General features: G+C 55.2%; 1 protein-coding gene across 1 annotated transcript in view; it reads right to left on the bottom strand.

Moving 5' to 3' along the window:
- Window positions 1–15,326, bottom strand: part of DOCK1 (dedicator of cytokinesis 1) — a 424,653-nt gene that overhangs the window by 312,189 nt on the left and 97,138 nt on the right. The window contains exons 28-29 of the mRNA XM_044660351.1: window positions 4,683–4,753; window positions 2,714–2,820 (exon numbers count right to left, since the gene is read on the bottom strand). Of these exons, the coding sequence (XP_044516286.1) occupies window positions 2,714–2,820; window positions 4,683–4,753 (178 nt within the window). The remainder of the gene's footprint in view (window positions 1–2,713; window positions 2,821–4,682; window positions 4,754–15,326) is intronic.

Genomic DNA, 15,326 nt, shown 5'->3' with positions numbered 1-15,326 from the left:
CGTGGCCGCTCTCCTCGCCTGGGCTGGGCTTCTCCATTCACGAGGGTGGCTTAACTTTCGTTATTTATAGCCAATGTAGGGGGGTCTGTTTTGTAAAAGTAATGAAGTCTCTGTACTGAGACCTCCCCGGAGATCGCCACCATTCAATCTCCCTAACAAGCATATCACATGGCTGGGAGCGGCTTCTGGGAAGGGAGGAGCACAGACAGGCGCCACGGCTCAGCGCAGAGCATGGAGGGCCCCAGGAGACCCGAGTTCAAATCTGGACCCAGATATTTCCATCTCTGGGCTTCTAATCATTCACTCAATCAATCAGCCAGCTTTGATTAAGCACCTACTGAATACCAAGTCCAGGTCTAGGTGGAAGGAGATGCAGTGAAAAATGTAGCATCCCCTGCTCTGAAGGAAGACAATACGACCTATAGAAGTCTATTTAGAACGAAAGCATTCTATTCCAAGGGACGTTTGGGGAGGGCTTGGGGTCCGAATAAATGCTGGCTGAGTTAACCCAAGAGTATTCCCTAATTGTGGCCAGAAGCTTGGCCTGCCCCCTCGAGGAGCCTGGAAAATGGGGACTTTCAAGAAAAGGCCAACGCAGTTTGTAAAAAGCCCCGGCGTCCCCGGACTGTGCTAAGTGCTGCGGATTCAAAAAGAAGCGGTCCTTGCCTTCAAGGAGCTGCCATTCTAGGGGAGGCATATAAGCCACCCATGTACATACGGAAATGAGAATTGATCAGAGGACCCCTGAGCTCTGGAAAGATTAGTCCTCCCTCTCTTCCTTCCTTCTTTTCTTCCTTCCTTCCTTTCCACCTTCCTTCTTTCCTTTCTTCCTTCCTTCCTTCTTACTTCCCTCCTTCCTCCTTCTCCTCCTTCCTTCCTTCTTTCCTTTCTTCCTTTCCTCTTCCCTCCCTCCCTTCCGTTCCTCCTTTCTTCCTTCCATCCCTCTGCCTTGCTCCTTTGTTCCCTCCCTTCCTTCCTTCTTCCTTTTTCTTCTTTTATCTCTCCATCTCCCTCTGTCTGTCTCTCCCCCTCCTGTTTTCCAAGACAGAAAACAGAAGGCAGAAGAGAAGTAAGGGTTAAGCAATAGACATTAAGTGACTTGTCCAGGGTCACACAGCTAGGAAGTGGCACACCAAATTTGGAGCCAAGACATCTCATCTTATCCACTTAGCAGCCCCCAGAAAGGTTCTTCAAATGCAAGGCTTTGGGACAGTAATAACTTTCAGACGGGCCAAGATTTTCTTTTTCTAAAGGGCATCTGGCACCCTCCGGACAGGAGTCTGGGCAAAGAGCTCCGGCTGCCCAGGCCAAGGTGCCCCTTAGATGGCTTCCCAGGGCTGGTGCAGTTTCCAAGCTCCTGAAGAGTCCCTGGAGCTCCGGGCAGCCTCCGGCACATTTAGCCCATAATCGCTGCGGCTGCTCCGGTTCTACAGCCGGCTTCCTCTGTCTGATAGGCAGTCGGGAGATTTCACTACCAAGAATGAAACTGGACGTTTGCGTCGGGGAATGGACGGCGGTTTTCCCAGCTCTGCATCTAGCCCTGGCCGTCATCCTCCCATCCCTGCTGATCGCAAACACTTCCTGGGTTGATTTTTTTCCTCCAGAAATGCCGAGACAGTTTCACGCGGAGAATATTGCTCTTAAAAAAATATAATCTGAAAATGTAGTTAAAAACCCAGTCCCACTCCTTAAACAAGCAGATCTGGTTAAGTATAGCTAAAGAATGAACATAGGTCTTGGGTTCGAGTCCCATCTTTGACACATATGTGTCATGTGATGGTGGGTTACCTCCTCTAGGTGATTCTAGAAAACGCTCTAGGACTATCCATTTAACCAATTTAAACTAAAGGAATAAATATGACCGGGAAAACACTGGAACATGAATGAACACTTTTGGGTGAAAAATGTTCTAAATGCACCAGAAGTCAGAGAGAACAAGTTTCTGATTTCAGGCCAGTCCTTGGCCTCGGTTTCTCTATGTGCTCAACAGAAATCATAAAGACGAAGGAGCACAAAAAAGTGTGAGAGCGGCAGAGAGAGACAGAGAAGAGAGACAGAAAGAGAGAGACAGAAGGAAAGACAGAGAGGGAGAGACAGAGAGACAGAGAGACAGAGAGACAAAGACAAAAAGACAGAAACAGAGACAGACAGACAGAAAGACAGAGACAGACAGAGAGACAGAAAGAGAGACAGAAAGACAGAGACAGAGAGACACAGAGAATGAATGCCAAAGTGTAAACAAAACCCAATAGAGAAGACACCTCTTCCGAGAAGGCTCCCACCTCTTCTCATGTGCTCCCACTCCAAGTGCTCTCCTCAGAGGCCAAGCATGGCTCCCTTCTGCCCAGACCCAAAGGCCACCCCAGCCTTGTGAAAGCAGAAAGGGGGCTCCCTTCAACAGCAGCCTCGAGAAGCCTATCACACCGAAGCAACTTGACAAAGACAGGAAGAATCATGGCTGCGGTTTGGGAACTCCCAAAAAAGAGTGGTTTTGCCGGGCGTCTCCCCAAAGGAGGTCAGCCTCAGCACGGCCCTGGGCTGCCAGTGAATGGAGCCTTCCCGCACAGCCAGGAATTCCTAGCTGGGCCCCCCGTGTGCTCCGTGGCCACGAGCACCTTCAGGCAGGGCCTCCATCCGCCTGCCCTCCCTCCCTGGCCGGAGCCTGGGCCCCTCCCTGGCCGGAGCCTGGCCCCCCCGCCGGCCTTCGGCTCACCGTGCTGGGTGAAGAGGTCGCTGTGGACGATTTCAATGAGGCAGTAGAGCTTCTGGATGGTCAGCAGGCCGGTGGGCACGTTCAGGATGAAGTCGGTAAACATTTTGCTGGAGGGAAAAGAAGAGACGCAGGACACGGGTCAGGTTCTTGGTCCAACAGCCAAGAGAGCCGGGACGGGCCAAAGAGCGGCGCCCCTGCACGCGGCGGCAGGCCGGGCGCCCTCGGGAGCTCGGAACGTGCCCAGCCCCAGCCCTCCTCCTCGAGCATAAGTGGGTTCTGTTCTGGAGTTTGGGTTTTCTGGGCCCACTTGTGCTCCCCAGATTGGAGAGGGGGAGAGAAACAACTCAGAAAGTACGTGGAGAAAGTTGGGAAATGGAATATCTTCTCAAATCCGTCCTTCCATCAACCAGGTGAGCCCCTTGGCTGGGAGGGGAGCAGCCAGGTTTATGACCGCCATGTGTCCGGGGCGCTCCCCGGGGTCTGCCTGGGCAGGGCAGGGGAGGGGGCTCTCGGGCCGGGAGCCTTCTCCAGGCTCAGGACCCCAAGCGGAGAAAAGCGGGGCTCAGGGCGGCAGCGGGTGCCCTGGTGCCCTGCTCATGCCACCACAGCTCCGGGCCTGTGGCGAGGGGCAGGGCTCGCAGGCACTTCTGCTACGCCTGGGAATCAGCTGGGAAGCTGGGAAAGGCGGGGGCTGTTCGAGGGCTGGTTTTCATGGCCAGGACACAGGACCATCCTCAACATTTATCACTAGAAAACCTGCTGCGGAGAAGGAGTATTTAGGCACAGGCCTGGAGACTCGAGAGGTCCTGAGTTCAAATCTGGCCTCAGACCCCTTGGACGAGACACTAAGCCCCCACCGGCTCGCCCTTAATGCTCTTCTGCCTTGGAACCAAAACCCAGTATTGCCTCTAAGTCAGAAGGGGAGGGTTCGGGATTTTTTAAAAAAGAATCATTTAGGCCCGCTAGACCGCCGGTCACTCTCCCGTGTGAGGCTTTTAAAAAGTTCCCCAAGTACAAAGAGCCCTCGGCCTGGGCTCAGACAGCCCTGGAGTCAAGTCCCCCTTCACAGACAAAGCCTGGCGGCCCTGGGCGGCCTGCTCTGCCTCAGTTTCCACATCTGGAAAAGGAGGGAGCTGGACTTGGTGGCCTGGAAGCTCCCTTCTGATCCTCCATGTGGGATCCTGGGACGGCAGACGGCGAGGCCTCCTTGTTTGGGCCTCCCAAGTGGCTCCTCGCACCCTAGCGGGCTCCAGCCCCGCCTCCACACGTCCCTGGACAAGGACCCTCGCCTGGGGGCTGCCCCCCCCCGACAGGATGGGGGTCCCCCTCTAAAGCCTCCGTTCTGCAGTGGTTTAAGATCTCTCTTCCCGCCCCCGGCAAGCAGTTCCTCAGATTCCAGCAGAACGTGGGCAGCTCTGAATCTTCTGGGTTTGGGGTTAGGAAACCCTCCCACAAAGTGCTGGAACGTGGGAAATGCCATGTCCAAATACAGAGAAAAGACCCAAACGGCGCGGATGGCGCGTCCGCATAGACGCTTAGGAAGCCGCCGGCCAGGACCCCCGAGGGGAGCCCAGGGGAGAGCTGTCGCCCGGCTGGGCCTCGGTTTCCTCCTCTGTAAAAGGAAGGTGTGGACTAGAGGTCCTCCAGCCTGGGATCCCGATGCCCCGAAGACCAGCATCCGAGGGGAGAGGAGCCTCCCGCCGGGCTTCCCCAGCAGGCCGGGCGCTGGCGTGGAAAACGGGGTCGCCAGGGAGCGACGAGGAGCCCCGGAGAAGGGGGAGCAAAGCGGGGCTGGAGGGGTCAGTGGGATGGGGGGACCTAGAGCCGTCTATACACAAGTCTATCGCGGTGTAGAACAGACACGATACACATGCGGATGCTCCAAGCGCACCAGGTGAGCCTCCCAAGGAAAGCCCCGAAGGCCCCCCGCAGGAAGGGCAGAAGGAGGGCCGCCGCGCTCCCGCCTTACCTGAGCTCTTTGGGGTCAAACACCAGCTTCACGTCGTTGACGATGGTGGGCAAGTACTTCAGAGCGGCCCCCTGCAAGGGAGAACAAGCATGGGGTGACTGCCGGCCAGAGCCCCGCAGCACCCCCACAAAGAGGGACGGAGAGCACCAGACCGGGTTCAGAAGGAGGCGCCCCAGAGACAAGCCCGGCCCCCCCCAGCTGCAGCCTCCAACCCCCTCGGGCAGCACAGGAGGAAACGGAGGCCAACAGAAGCAGAACGACTTGCCCAAGATCCAAGGCCAGGCAGGACAGAAAGCAAGATCTGAACCCGGGTCTTCCCGGCTTGAAGTCCGGCACTCTTTAGGTTGGGCCCCCAGGCTACGGCACGTCCCCGGACTGCGGAACGGCTGTTTGAGAAATGCTACAAGTCTAATAAGGCAGCAAGATGGACGCCCAGAAATGGAAGGCGTGGATGAAGGCAACACCTACTGCGTGCCCAACACGGCCGACACCAGCAGAGAACAGAAAAGGAGCAGCTGGGCGGAAGAAGATCGCCCGGTCCGGAGGGGCACCCAGAGAAGAGGCCCTCGAGGGCGCTCCTTCAACGCCGATGCTGCCAGGAAGATGCCCATTTCTGACAGGGAGCCACATGCCAGGGCCAAGGGTTCGGGTGCAAGAGCTTCGCACTCTGGGTCTTGGGTGGATTCAGCACTCCAAGAGCAGGACCCCAGGCTCCGGGCTCAGGCAAGGGGTTCCCAAGGCTCTGGGGCACAGGACGGAGGAGGAAGCCAAGGGGTCTCCAAGCTCTCCCTCAGGGCACCCTGAAGCTCTGACAAGGTTGGCCGGCCTCCCCTGGGGCTCCCCCTCCCCCCGGGTGGTGTGAGGGCTGAACGCAGGGCTGCCAGGGGTCTGGCCGGCGCTCCTTGTCTACAGAAGGTAGACCAGCTTCCTGACAATTCCCTTCAGCGATAGCCATGGATCACCTGCAGACGGTAGGCTTTACATTCTCGGGTTACGGGTAGCTCCTGCTACTCCTGACCCCGATGGCCGGCCGTGCCTGTGGAAGCGGCCCCTGGAAAGAGGTCAGAAGGCCAAATCGCCACAGTGTCCATCATCCGAGTACCAAAACAGGCGAGGCTGTGATTTAAATGTTCCGCGGGCCAAGGTCCGCCATGACTTTGGGCCCGGCGGAGGGGCCGGGCGTCCTTGGACCCAGGGCCACCCCAGAAGAGGCAACGGCGGCAGAACACGGCCCCCTCCCCACAGAGACCTCCGCTTCCTGCCACCTTGTCAGGCTGGCGGCCACGGTCAGATGGGGAGGCTGAGCCCAGAGGGCAGGGAGTGTATCTGCTCTGTCCCTCTGTCCCATATCCATCCCTCTGTCCCGTGTCCATCCCTCTGTCCTGTGTCTGTCCCTCTGTCCCATGTCCATCCCTCTGTCCCGTGTCCATCCTTCTGTCCCATGTCCTGCTCATAAACAGTCAGCAGCAAACCCAAGGCCTTGGCAGGCTGCCTCAGGCCTCTCTTCCTCACAAGGGCACACAGGACCCAGCAGGATGCTCAGCCCAGGAAGGAACATCCAGAGCCCAGCATGGCAGGGAGAGCCAGGCCATGAGGGTCCGAGGACCGAGGGGAGTCTCCGAGAGGCCTCCTCGTGCGGGAAGCCTGCCTGGATCCCATCCTGTCCTCATATTGTCCCCCTCAGCCAAGGAGCAGCCCCAGAAGGGTGACAAGAGACCTGGGGGGCGCCAACTGAGAGACACAGCAGGGGTCTCAGGTTCTTCCGCCTTCCCCTCTCCGTGACGGCGGCCTGTGAGGCAGCAGTCAGTCTCGGCACGCTGAGCGCTCTCTCAGACCCCTCCTTACACGTGAGCTCCCAGGCAGGAGCGAGCTTCTTCCAAGGCCAGACAGGCCCCTGTCTAGAAGGGGGAGGCGATCTCCAGCCCTGTCCAGCCCCTGTGCATCCCCATGGGAAGGGGCCGAGACTTTAACCCTTTTCTCCATCTCCCTCACAGCCCACAAAACTTGCCCCCCCACATTAATCTTGTCTCCCATCAGGGACTTGTGAGTCTGGGGCTCCAGTCACGCTTTCCTTATCAGCTCCCCCAAACCCCCAACCTCCAAATGCAGAGCAATAAATGGCCGGACCCATCTGGCCTCGGTCAGGATGGAGCAAGGATTCTTCCTCAGGGGGCCCCCCTCACCTTACAAATGCACATTCACCTCCCCCCCAGCCATCCTTCCTCAAGCTTCCCCTCCTCCGGCCCCCACTCAGTAATACAAAATCAAACCTGAACCCCCCCCCCAGCACCCAAGGGCCCTGGGGTTCTGCGGCCTCCTGACCCCTTCTAACTGGCCCATGAATAGAAAATTGATTGTTAACTCATCACGAGCACCATTCTAATCTGCAGCCCATCGCACTCCCAGCATCAATGTTTAATCAGGAGCGTTTATCTAACTGCATTATTCACACCGAGGCCTCATCCTTAATTCAGGGAAGAGAGCCCTGATCCGCTCCAGGACTTTCTCTGTACAATAAAGCAACGGGAAAGACGGAAGGACCGACGGATGGACGGACCTGGCCTGGGTGGCCTCTCTGTGGACTCTTCTGGCCAGTCTGAAAACAAGGGGCACTTCTGAGAGGCTGCTTGGGACGAGGAACCAGAGCTCTGAGACCCCGGACGAGGCGACGCGGCCCTGGAGCAGCTCCTGCGTGCCGTGGGACGGCGGCCGGCGCAGGAGAGCCTCGTCCATTGGGACTGGCCTGGACACCACATTCCAAGGATCACCCGCCGGGTTAATTAAATTAAATTAATTAATTAAAACTTAGGAAGGATCCTCTTTTGTCAGTCAGTAGCAGCACCTGTATTGGGCTGCGTTTCTCCGAGTTGAGTGTAAGCCTCCTGAGGACAAGGACGTCTATTTTTGTTGGTAAGGCCAGGACGGGCCCACAGAAGGAGTCTGTGGATGGATTCACACGGCGATTCGTAGGCTAATGAAATGTTTGCGGATTGATTTTTGGAAGCCAAAGAGCAAGAGGGAAGACGAGGCCTCGGAGAGAGAGATCACAGGACAGAGAGGCAGAAACTTCCGTCTCTGCTGAAAGAATTCAACTCAGAAGATCTGATTCCTCTTACTTTCTCCTCTACGGAAACTGAATTGTCAAACTTCTCCAAACCCAAACTGTAAAGCAAAATAAAACCCCCCAAAACCGTACTTTGCTACTGGGATCTGTTTAATATTGGAAGTGCCTCTCTGGCTAAAAATGTTACTAGTGATAATGATTAATATGTACTATTTTAGGGTAAAGTTCAGGCTACATTATTCAGGATAATTATTTTAATTAAATCCATTAGCATATCTTTATATAAGATTAGAAGAGCTATCAATGATAAAAAATAAGTTTTTTCTTGAATAATGTATGAAGCAATTATTAATTTACATATTTCTCAAGAAAATGCATATTAAATTGATTTCACTTAGAGGTTTCAAGTGAAAATAGATATAATCCACAAATCTCACTTGCCGCCCGGCTTCTAGCTGTCTCCAAATGGTCTTAAAGGTATCCAATAAAAACAGCCGTGGGGGGTTGGGAGGGCCCGGCGCAGAAGGGCTTGCCAAAACAAATGCCGCGGAGAGGCGACCTTGGCGGTCCACGGAGGGATACTGGCATCTGAGCATCCCTCATCCACCGTCCAGAACAGGCCGGGACTTCTATTAATGGCACCTCGGATTAGAGCACTGGATACAAGGAACTCCAGGGTTCCAGTCCTGTCCAACAAGTGATGGCTTCACAGTCAGGTACAAGGGATTCAACTACTCAGTTTCCATAGAAACGCGCCCTCCCTCCTCTTCCTCCAGGCAGAAGGGAGAGCCACGAGTCAGAAGAGCTTCCTAAATGCATTGTGAATTCCATTTGTACTCTAGAATGCTGCTGGTCACTGGCAGCAGCCTCGGCCCCGCTAAGTCGAGAAGGCCCAGGATGGTTTCCAAAGGAAACACGGACCAGGGAGTGAAAAAGCTCTTCTTGGGAGCGGCAGCCTCGGCCTTGACCTCCCCAAAACTGGCAATGAGAAATGGAGAGGCCGTGAGTGAAAAGACACTGAAGGTGGTCGGCTCTGGGGAGAACCACTTGGCTCTAATTGGGCTCTCAGAGCTTGAATGGCAAAGGTGCAGGGCTGCACGCTAATGCACTCTCAAGAGGTTTGGTTCAAAGGCTCCAGACAGGTGGAAATGGGTCCTGAGCCTCTGCCTCATCTCCAGCAGGAAGAAGATAACTTCTGAAGTCAGAGGATCGCTCAAAGGCGGCTGAGATCCCGGGGTCTCTCCCTCGGAAAATGACTGGCTCCGGAGCACCTCTGAAGGGCCTCTTCTCACCTGGAGAGGTGAAGGGATGGAGGGCACAGGAGCTCCGCTTTGCTCACTGGCAGATGGCAACAATACGGGAAGATTCAACGTCGGGGAGCTCTTTGGCAGAAATTCCACTCCATCCATCCTAGGAGCATCCATCAGGTGCCCGCTATAGAGCAAGCTCAGTGCCAGATGAGCAAAGAAAAAAGACCTGGAAGAGCTAATTAAAGATGGGGAGGACACCTAGGCACATATGGGCACACATGGCACAGATTCGAGGCCTCCTAAGGGAGTCCCCTTGGTGGGTAACCTGTAAAGGCATTCTAAGGAAACCAGAGATTTGGAAAGGCAAAGGCACAAAAGGAAGACATTCCAGGAATCAGGGACAGTCAGGGCAAAGGCAAGGAGAGAAGAAATGGAGTGTGAAGGGTGAGGAGTAGCAAAGGAGGCCAGCTGACCTAAACTGCAGCGAGTAATTTGAAAAAAGGCAGGAAAGGTGTCAGGGGACGGGCTCAAAACTGAAATTTCAGACAGAAATAAGCCTTTGGAAATTTGTTTAATGGCAAAGGTATGCAGTAACATTTCTTTTTTGACTTAATGTCCCCAGAGGGTCTCCCCAGCCTGCCTTTTCTCATAGCTTATGGGTGACAGCAATGATTCTCACTGAGCTGAGAGCTAGAGATGGTCTGGCCCCTCTTCTTCAGGAAAGCTTAGAAAGGAGAGAACTGCATTCTTTTATGCTGGTCCCTCTGATCTACAATTATATCTAAGGATCCAGAGGCAAAAATCAAATGTCCCTTCCTCTTAAAGAGTTGCCATTCTCCTAGAGGAGCCAACAACAGAAATGGAGAAAATTAAATACAAAAACACTGAATGGGGGGGGGGGGTGGAGAACACCCAACAGGAGGCCCTGCACTGCCCAGCTAAAATATGACCCACGACACACCAAAGGCCAGTCACTGCCGGATTGCTCACGTGGAACTTGTTACTAGAATCCTCAGAATAAGAGATGATTATGACCATCCCAGCTAGTATGGAGATGGGGGGAAATGACTACGGAGGCCAAACTCTATGCTAAACTCCTTATGTCCATCCATCCATCTATCTATCCATCCACCTAACTACCCACCCACCCATCCATCCAACCATCCATCCATCTACCCACATTTCCATCCATCTATCCATCACCCATCCATCCATCCATCCATCCATCTACCCATCACCCATCCATCCAACCATCCACCCATCCAACCATCCACCCATCCAACCATCCATCCATCTATCCATCCATCCATCTACCCACATTCCCAACCATCCATCCATCCATTCATCCAACCATCCATCCATCTACCCACATTCCCAACCATCCATCCATCCATCCATCCATCCATCCATCCATCCTTCCATCCTTCCCAGATCGGTCTCCCATTACACTGTTTCAGATCACCATTTGGCACATTCCGCCCGAGCTCGGAAGCCTTCTCCAGGGAGCCTGTTGTCTTATTCCTTTGCCTCTGGTCTCCCCTGCTTTAATGTGAGCAGCCCAGAACCCCATGCAGTAAAGGCTAATCATCTGCTTTCTGGGATGCTCCCCCCAGTGACTGCCAGGGAAGAAGCGGAAGCCCAGGGCGCCCAGACAGCGAACAAGCGGACTATGACAAGGCTCTGAACTTCAGTCACTGGCAATACCGATAATGATGGGATTTGTTTTTGCTACAAGTGAGTTTACGATTCTTCTTGCAGAAATTAGCTCTTACTCCCCTCTGCACTTAGCATCACAGTCAGTCAGAATTGGGGCAAATTTCAGGCTCCAGGGAGCCCGGGCCGGACCCAGCGCCCATCCTGCTCCCGAGGGGCAGTCGCTCTGTTACTGGAGGCTCTCCAGGGTGGCAGCACCACTCGCTGCTCCTTAGAGCATCCGCTGGGCAGCAGAGATGTTGTCGGTCGGCCGGGTCTCCCTGGCGACATCCAAAAGGACTCGTAAGACGGGCCCTGCCTGGATGGGACTGAGGGCCCCGGAGCCTAAGGAAGTCATCGGGAGGAAGGCCCAGCCCAGAGGGCGGGGAGTGCTCAGGCAGGAAAATGGGGGAGACATGCTGCCGGGGCCCTCTGCAAAAGGCATCAGAGCAAGGTCAGGCTCTCTGCTCGAGGAGCCAAGCGAGCAGTTTAAAGAGCAGCCGCGGGAGCGAGCACGAGACGCAGCGGATGCTTTCGCTTCCCTCACTGAACACACGTGCACGGCCAGACAACTGCTAATGAAGCCCCTACTGGGTGCCGGGTGTCCCGGGACGTGGGGGGCCTCTCTCTGCTCCACCTCCCATCCCCCACTGTTGTTTCAGGCATGTCTGACTTCCTGACTCTATTTGGGGTTTTCCATTTCCTTCTCCAGCTCATTTTATAGATGAGGAAACTGAGGCCAACAGGACTAAGGGACTTGCCCAGGATCACACAGTCAGTCAGTGTCAGGCCTTCCGGACTCCAGGTCTAGTGCTCTGACCACTGCACCATCCAGTGCTTCAAGCCTGGGATGCGGCCCTCCTTCACCTCCGCATCTCAGCACCTTCGTTTCCTCCAGGATTGGCTCAACTACAACCCGAGGCCTTCCTCGTTCTCTCTCACTGCTGCGTCTCTTCCTCCAATGAAAATACACCCAGAGAAGCCCTCGCACGCCCTCTGTGTCTGGGGGAAGCCATCATCGTCTGCTCGGCGCCTCCTGGGAGCTCAGGCCTCCGCAGAGACCCAGGAGGAGGCAGCATCGACGAGCAAGCGGAGCCGGGCCGCGGGCGGAACCGGCCTTCTCTTCTAGTCCCAGGCGGGTGTGATCATCCCCCACCTTCGCTTCCGGAGGAGAGCTCCAAGAGCATCCCAGCCTCGCCCATTTTGTAGGGCCAGTGCTTGGGGGCCGACTGGAAACAAAAAGCCCAAAAGACAAAGTCTAACCTCAGAAATAATGGCAAGCAGTTGGGCAAAAATCCATACATTTCTGTGCAAGACTCTGAGCTGGGCAATTCAAATCATTCAATATTAATTTATTAATTAATAATTAAACTAACCAAAAGTATTAATTAATTGATTAATTAGTTTAATGTTAATGTAAATAATTTAAATTTAAATAATACTTAAATTAGCTCATCCTTAATTTTCGTAAAAGAAGTCTCTCGGGACAGGGAGGCGGCCCAGGAGATAGAGCTCCAGGCCCGAAGTCGGGAGGACGTGGGGTTCAAATTGGGCCTCGGACACTTCCTGGCTGGGGGACTTTGGGCCAGTCACTTACCCCCCATTCCTGGCTCTCGTCCTTCGGCATTAGAGCTGTTACTAGGACAGAAATCAATTGGCATTCACGTAGTGAGGGCACCGGCCCAGATACGGGAGACCAGGAGCCGTTCTCTCCTCTGGAAGCGGTGAAACGTTGGGAAGTTTTCTAAAGAAGCGTCCCCGGGCCGTCCCGTCGGCACCCAAACGCCCTTTGTCCACCCGGCACCTGGCTGGATAGGCCTATCCCAGGGCCTCTTTTCAGGGACACCCATTATTACTCGAGAACGGCTGCGTACAATCCTCCTCCTTTCAAGTCCCGCCTGGTCAGTGGCCGTAAGGAAGGAAACCTGCTGCCCAAGACCGCCGGAAGAAGAAAAGCGAAGAAACGAGCGGAGCTCCGACCCCCGAAGACGAGGAAAGGATGAAACACGGAAGCGCGCCAAGCTCTGAGCTCTGGAAAGGCAGAGCCAGGACGGCCCACTGGACCGCCTGAGCCTTTAGAGAAAGGCCTTCTAAGGACGAGGGAAAAGGACAAAAGCGTCCATAGCTCTGCCGCAGGACCCAGGGCTGGGCCTACCCTCCAAGGAGGTCCGAGACCCTTCAGCTCCAGAGGTTCACAGCGGCGGCCCTTCTGGTGGGAGATGAGACCCTCTGCATGGCGTGTCTGGGGCAGGCTTAGTTTACATGAAGGGAATGGAAGAGCTCCGCGTATTATAGGCAAGAAGCAGGAAGCAGGAGAAGACTTTGACTGGTTCAGAGGGGACGAGAGAGGAACGGAAGAGCAGCCATCAACGCCCCAGAAGAAAGCTGAGGACTGAATAACGGGAAAGCCCTGCTGGTCTCCCAGGAAGAGACCAGAGCTGGCCCAGCTGAAGGCTGGAGACGTGGCCGGGGCAGGCAGTCTCCATCTGACCGGGTGGCCAAGGAGGGTTCGAATGCTGAGCAGGGGAGGGAGTCTTTTGTCCAGAGATCAATGTGATGCACAAACAAAAGGCATCAATAAAATTTATTTTTTTCAATGGCATTTTCCTCTCTCAGCAGAATCGGCTGGTTTACTAATGAGGGAGAGGAAAAAAGGCCGCATTTAAATGACAATAAAAACTGCAAGGAAAAGAACAAGCAGCACCAACTTTCTGTTTCTGAAGGGCAGACTGTGTGCTCCATGGCTGAACAATGGATGTGAACACAGGCCAGAGGCAGCTCCGAGTCAGGGAGTTTGGAGGAGAGCTAAGGAAGCCAAAGGCCCAAAGCAGCGCAGAACGGATGTGTACTTTGCACAGGGAGATGCTAGAGTTCATCGGGATGCGTGAGGAGCGATTTGGGCCCTGGGTGTCGGGGAGACGTCCAAGCTAAGGAAGAACGGAGGGTCAGAAGCCTAATCGCTGTCCCTGCCAGCTGCCAGAAGGATGCCCGCGTGGGGCGGGCATAAATAAGCCCCTCCTGCCTCGTGGAGGTTTGCAAGGAGCCGCGAGCGCTCCCCGACGGCCCTCACCAGCAGCACGGCTTCAGGGAGACGGTCACTGCGCACTGCTCCCGGCCATCACTCACAGGAGCCCCTCTCGGCTACAGCAACTTCTCTGCCAAGTTCCTTGAGGAAGGCCCTGCTTTGTGCTTCTGTGTGTATCCACGGTACGTAGCGGGCACTTAGCAAGTGTTTCCTGATTGACTGACCTGATTTGTGGCTTATTTCCTCTAAAGAGCTCTACAGAAATGCCAGGGTGCCACAGAGCAGCGGAAAAGCCAGTCACTGGGGGGGTCAAGACACAAAAAAGGGAAATTAAACAAGATGTCAACAGCAGAAACGGGTGTCCCCTCTGCCACTCCCCGACTCGCATCCGCCATCAGCCGCAGCCCACCAGATGGCCTTTAGTTCCTCCCAGAGGCCGCTGGGACTGCTGGAGCAGGGAAGGGACGGGGTTCAACATGTGCCTGAGCAGCACCGTTTGGGGAGCTGTGGAGAGAATGGACTGGCTAAGGGAGGCCCCTGAGGCACCGTCCAGGCCAGAGTGAAGAGGGCCTCAACGAGGGGGTGGCCCTGGGAGGAGCCAGAAGGAGACAAGACGCGCCAAGGAGACAGAATGAGCAAAATGTGCACCACGATGGTTATAGGAGAGCCGAGGGGGGAAGAGTCCAGGATGACCGGGACGGGACGAAGCCGGGGCGGAAAGGATGCTGCTGCCTCAGCAGGCGTGGAGGAGCTAGGAAGAGAGCGGGGAGCTGCGGCCCAGAAGAGGACAAATACCTGTAAATGGGTCATGAGGAACAGAAGGAAAAGCAGCAGAAGCCCTCAAAGGAAGCCAGGCCCGGGGCTCCATTCCATGAAGACCCAAGGACAAGAGGACCCAAGAGGGAGGCTCCAGGAGGCTCCCCCAGAGGGACGTCTGGCCCGCGGCCCCAGACACCCCACAATCCTGAGCAGAGCCACACTCTGGGGGGCCTCCGTGCTCCCTGTTGGAGCCTGGGTGGGACAAGCTCAGGCTCTGGCCCTAAGATAGCTCCTGACAGGTCTGGTGGAATAATCAGGTGGGGCAGGCGCAGGAGCTTCCTTCTCCCCTCCTAATGCCAGACGTTGGTTTGGAAGATGAAGAAATCCCCTCCCGAGAAAGCTCCAGAGGAAGGGGAAACCCTCTCACTCCCCTTTCGCTCCTAATGAGGTCAAATGAAACTCCACTTAAAGTAAGTAATAGTGCCGGCGCCCACCGAGCTCCCCGCGGCCACCTGCTACTTGCCATTCCTCTACAGCAGGCTGACCTGGCCACAGTCGACCCATCCGCAAGGGGGCAGAAGCAGCTCTGATACGAATGCTCCACGGAGAGAAGACGCACCTCTGGGAGACCCGGCCGTGAGTCACTAACCCACGGGAGCTTGGCCAACTGTCTGACTGTCTGAGCCTCGGTTTACTCATCTGTAAACTGAACATGATCTCAAGAGCTCCACGTTCTTCTGAGGGAAGAAAGGAAGGAAGGAAGGAGGAGAGAAAGGAAAGAAGGAAGGAGGAGAGAAAGGAAGGAAGGAAGGAAGGAAGGAAGGAAGGAAGGAAGGAAGGAAGGAAGGAAGGAA

Source organism: Gracilinanus agilis, chromosome 2 (assembly GCF_016433145.1).
Source record: "Gracilinanus agilis isolate LMUSP501 chromosome 2, AgileGrace, whole genome shotgun sequence".
Taxonomy (NCBI): Eukaryota; Metazoa; Chordata; class Mammalia; order Didelphimorphia; family Didelphidae; genus Gracilinanus; species Gracilinanus agilis.
Note: the sequence above shows the minus strand (reverse complement) of the source record. Positions and strands in the feature narration are given on the sequence as shown.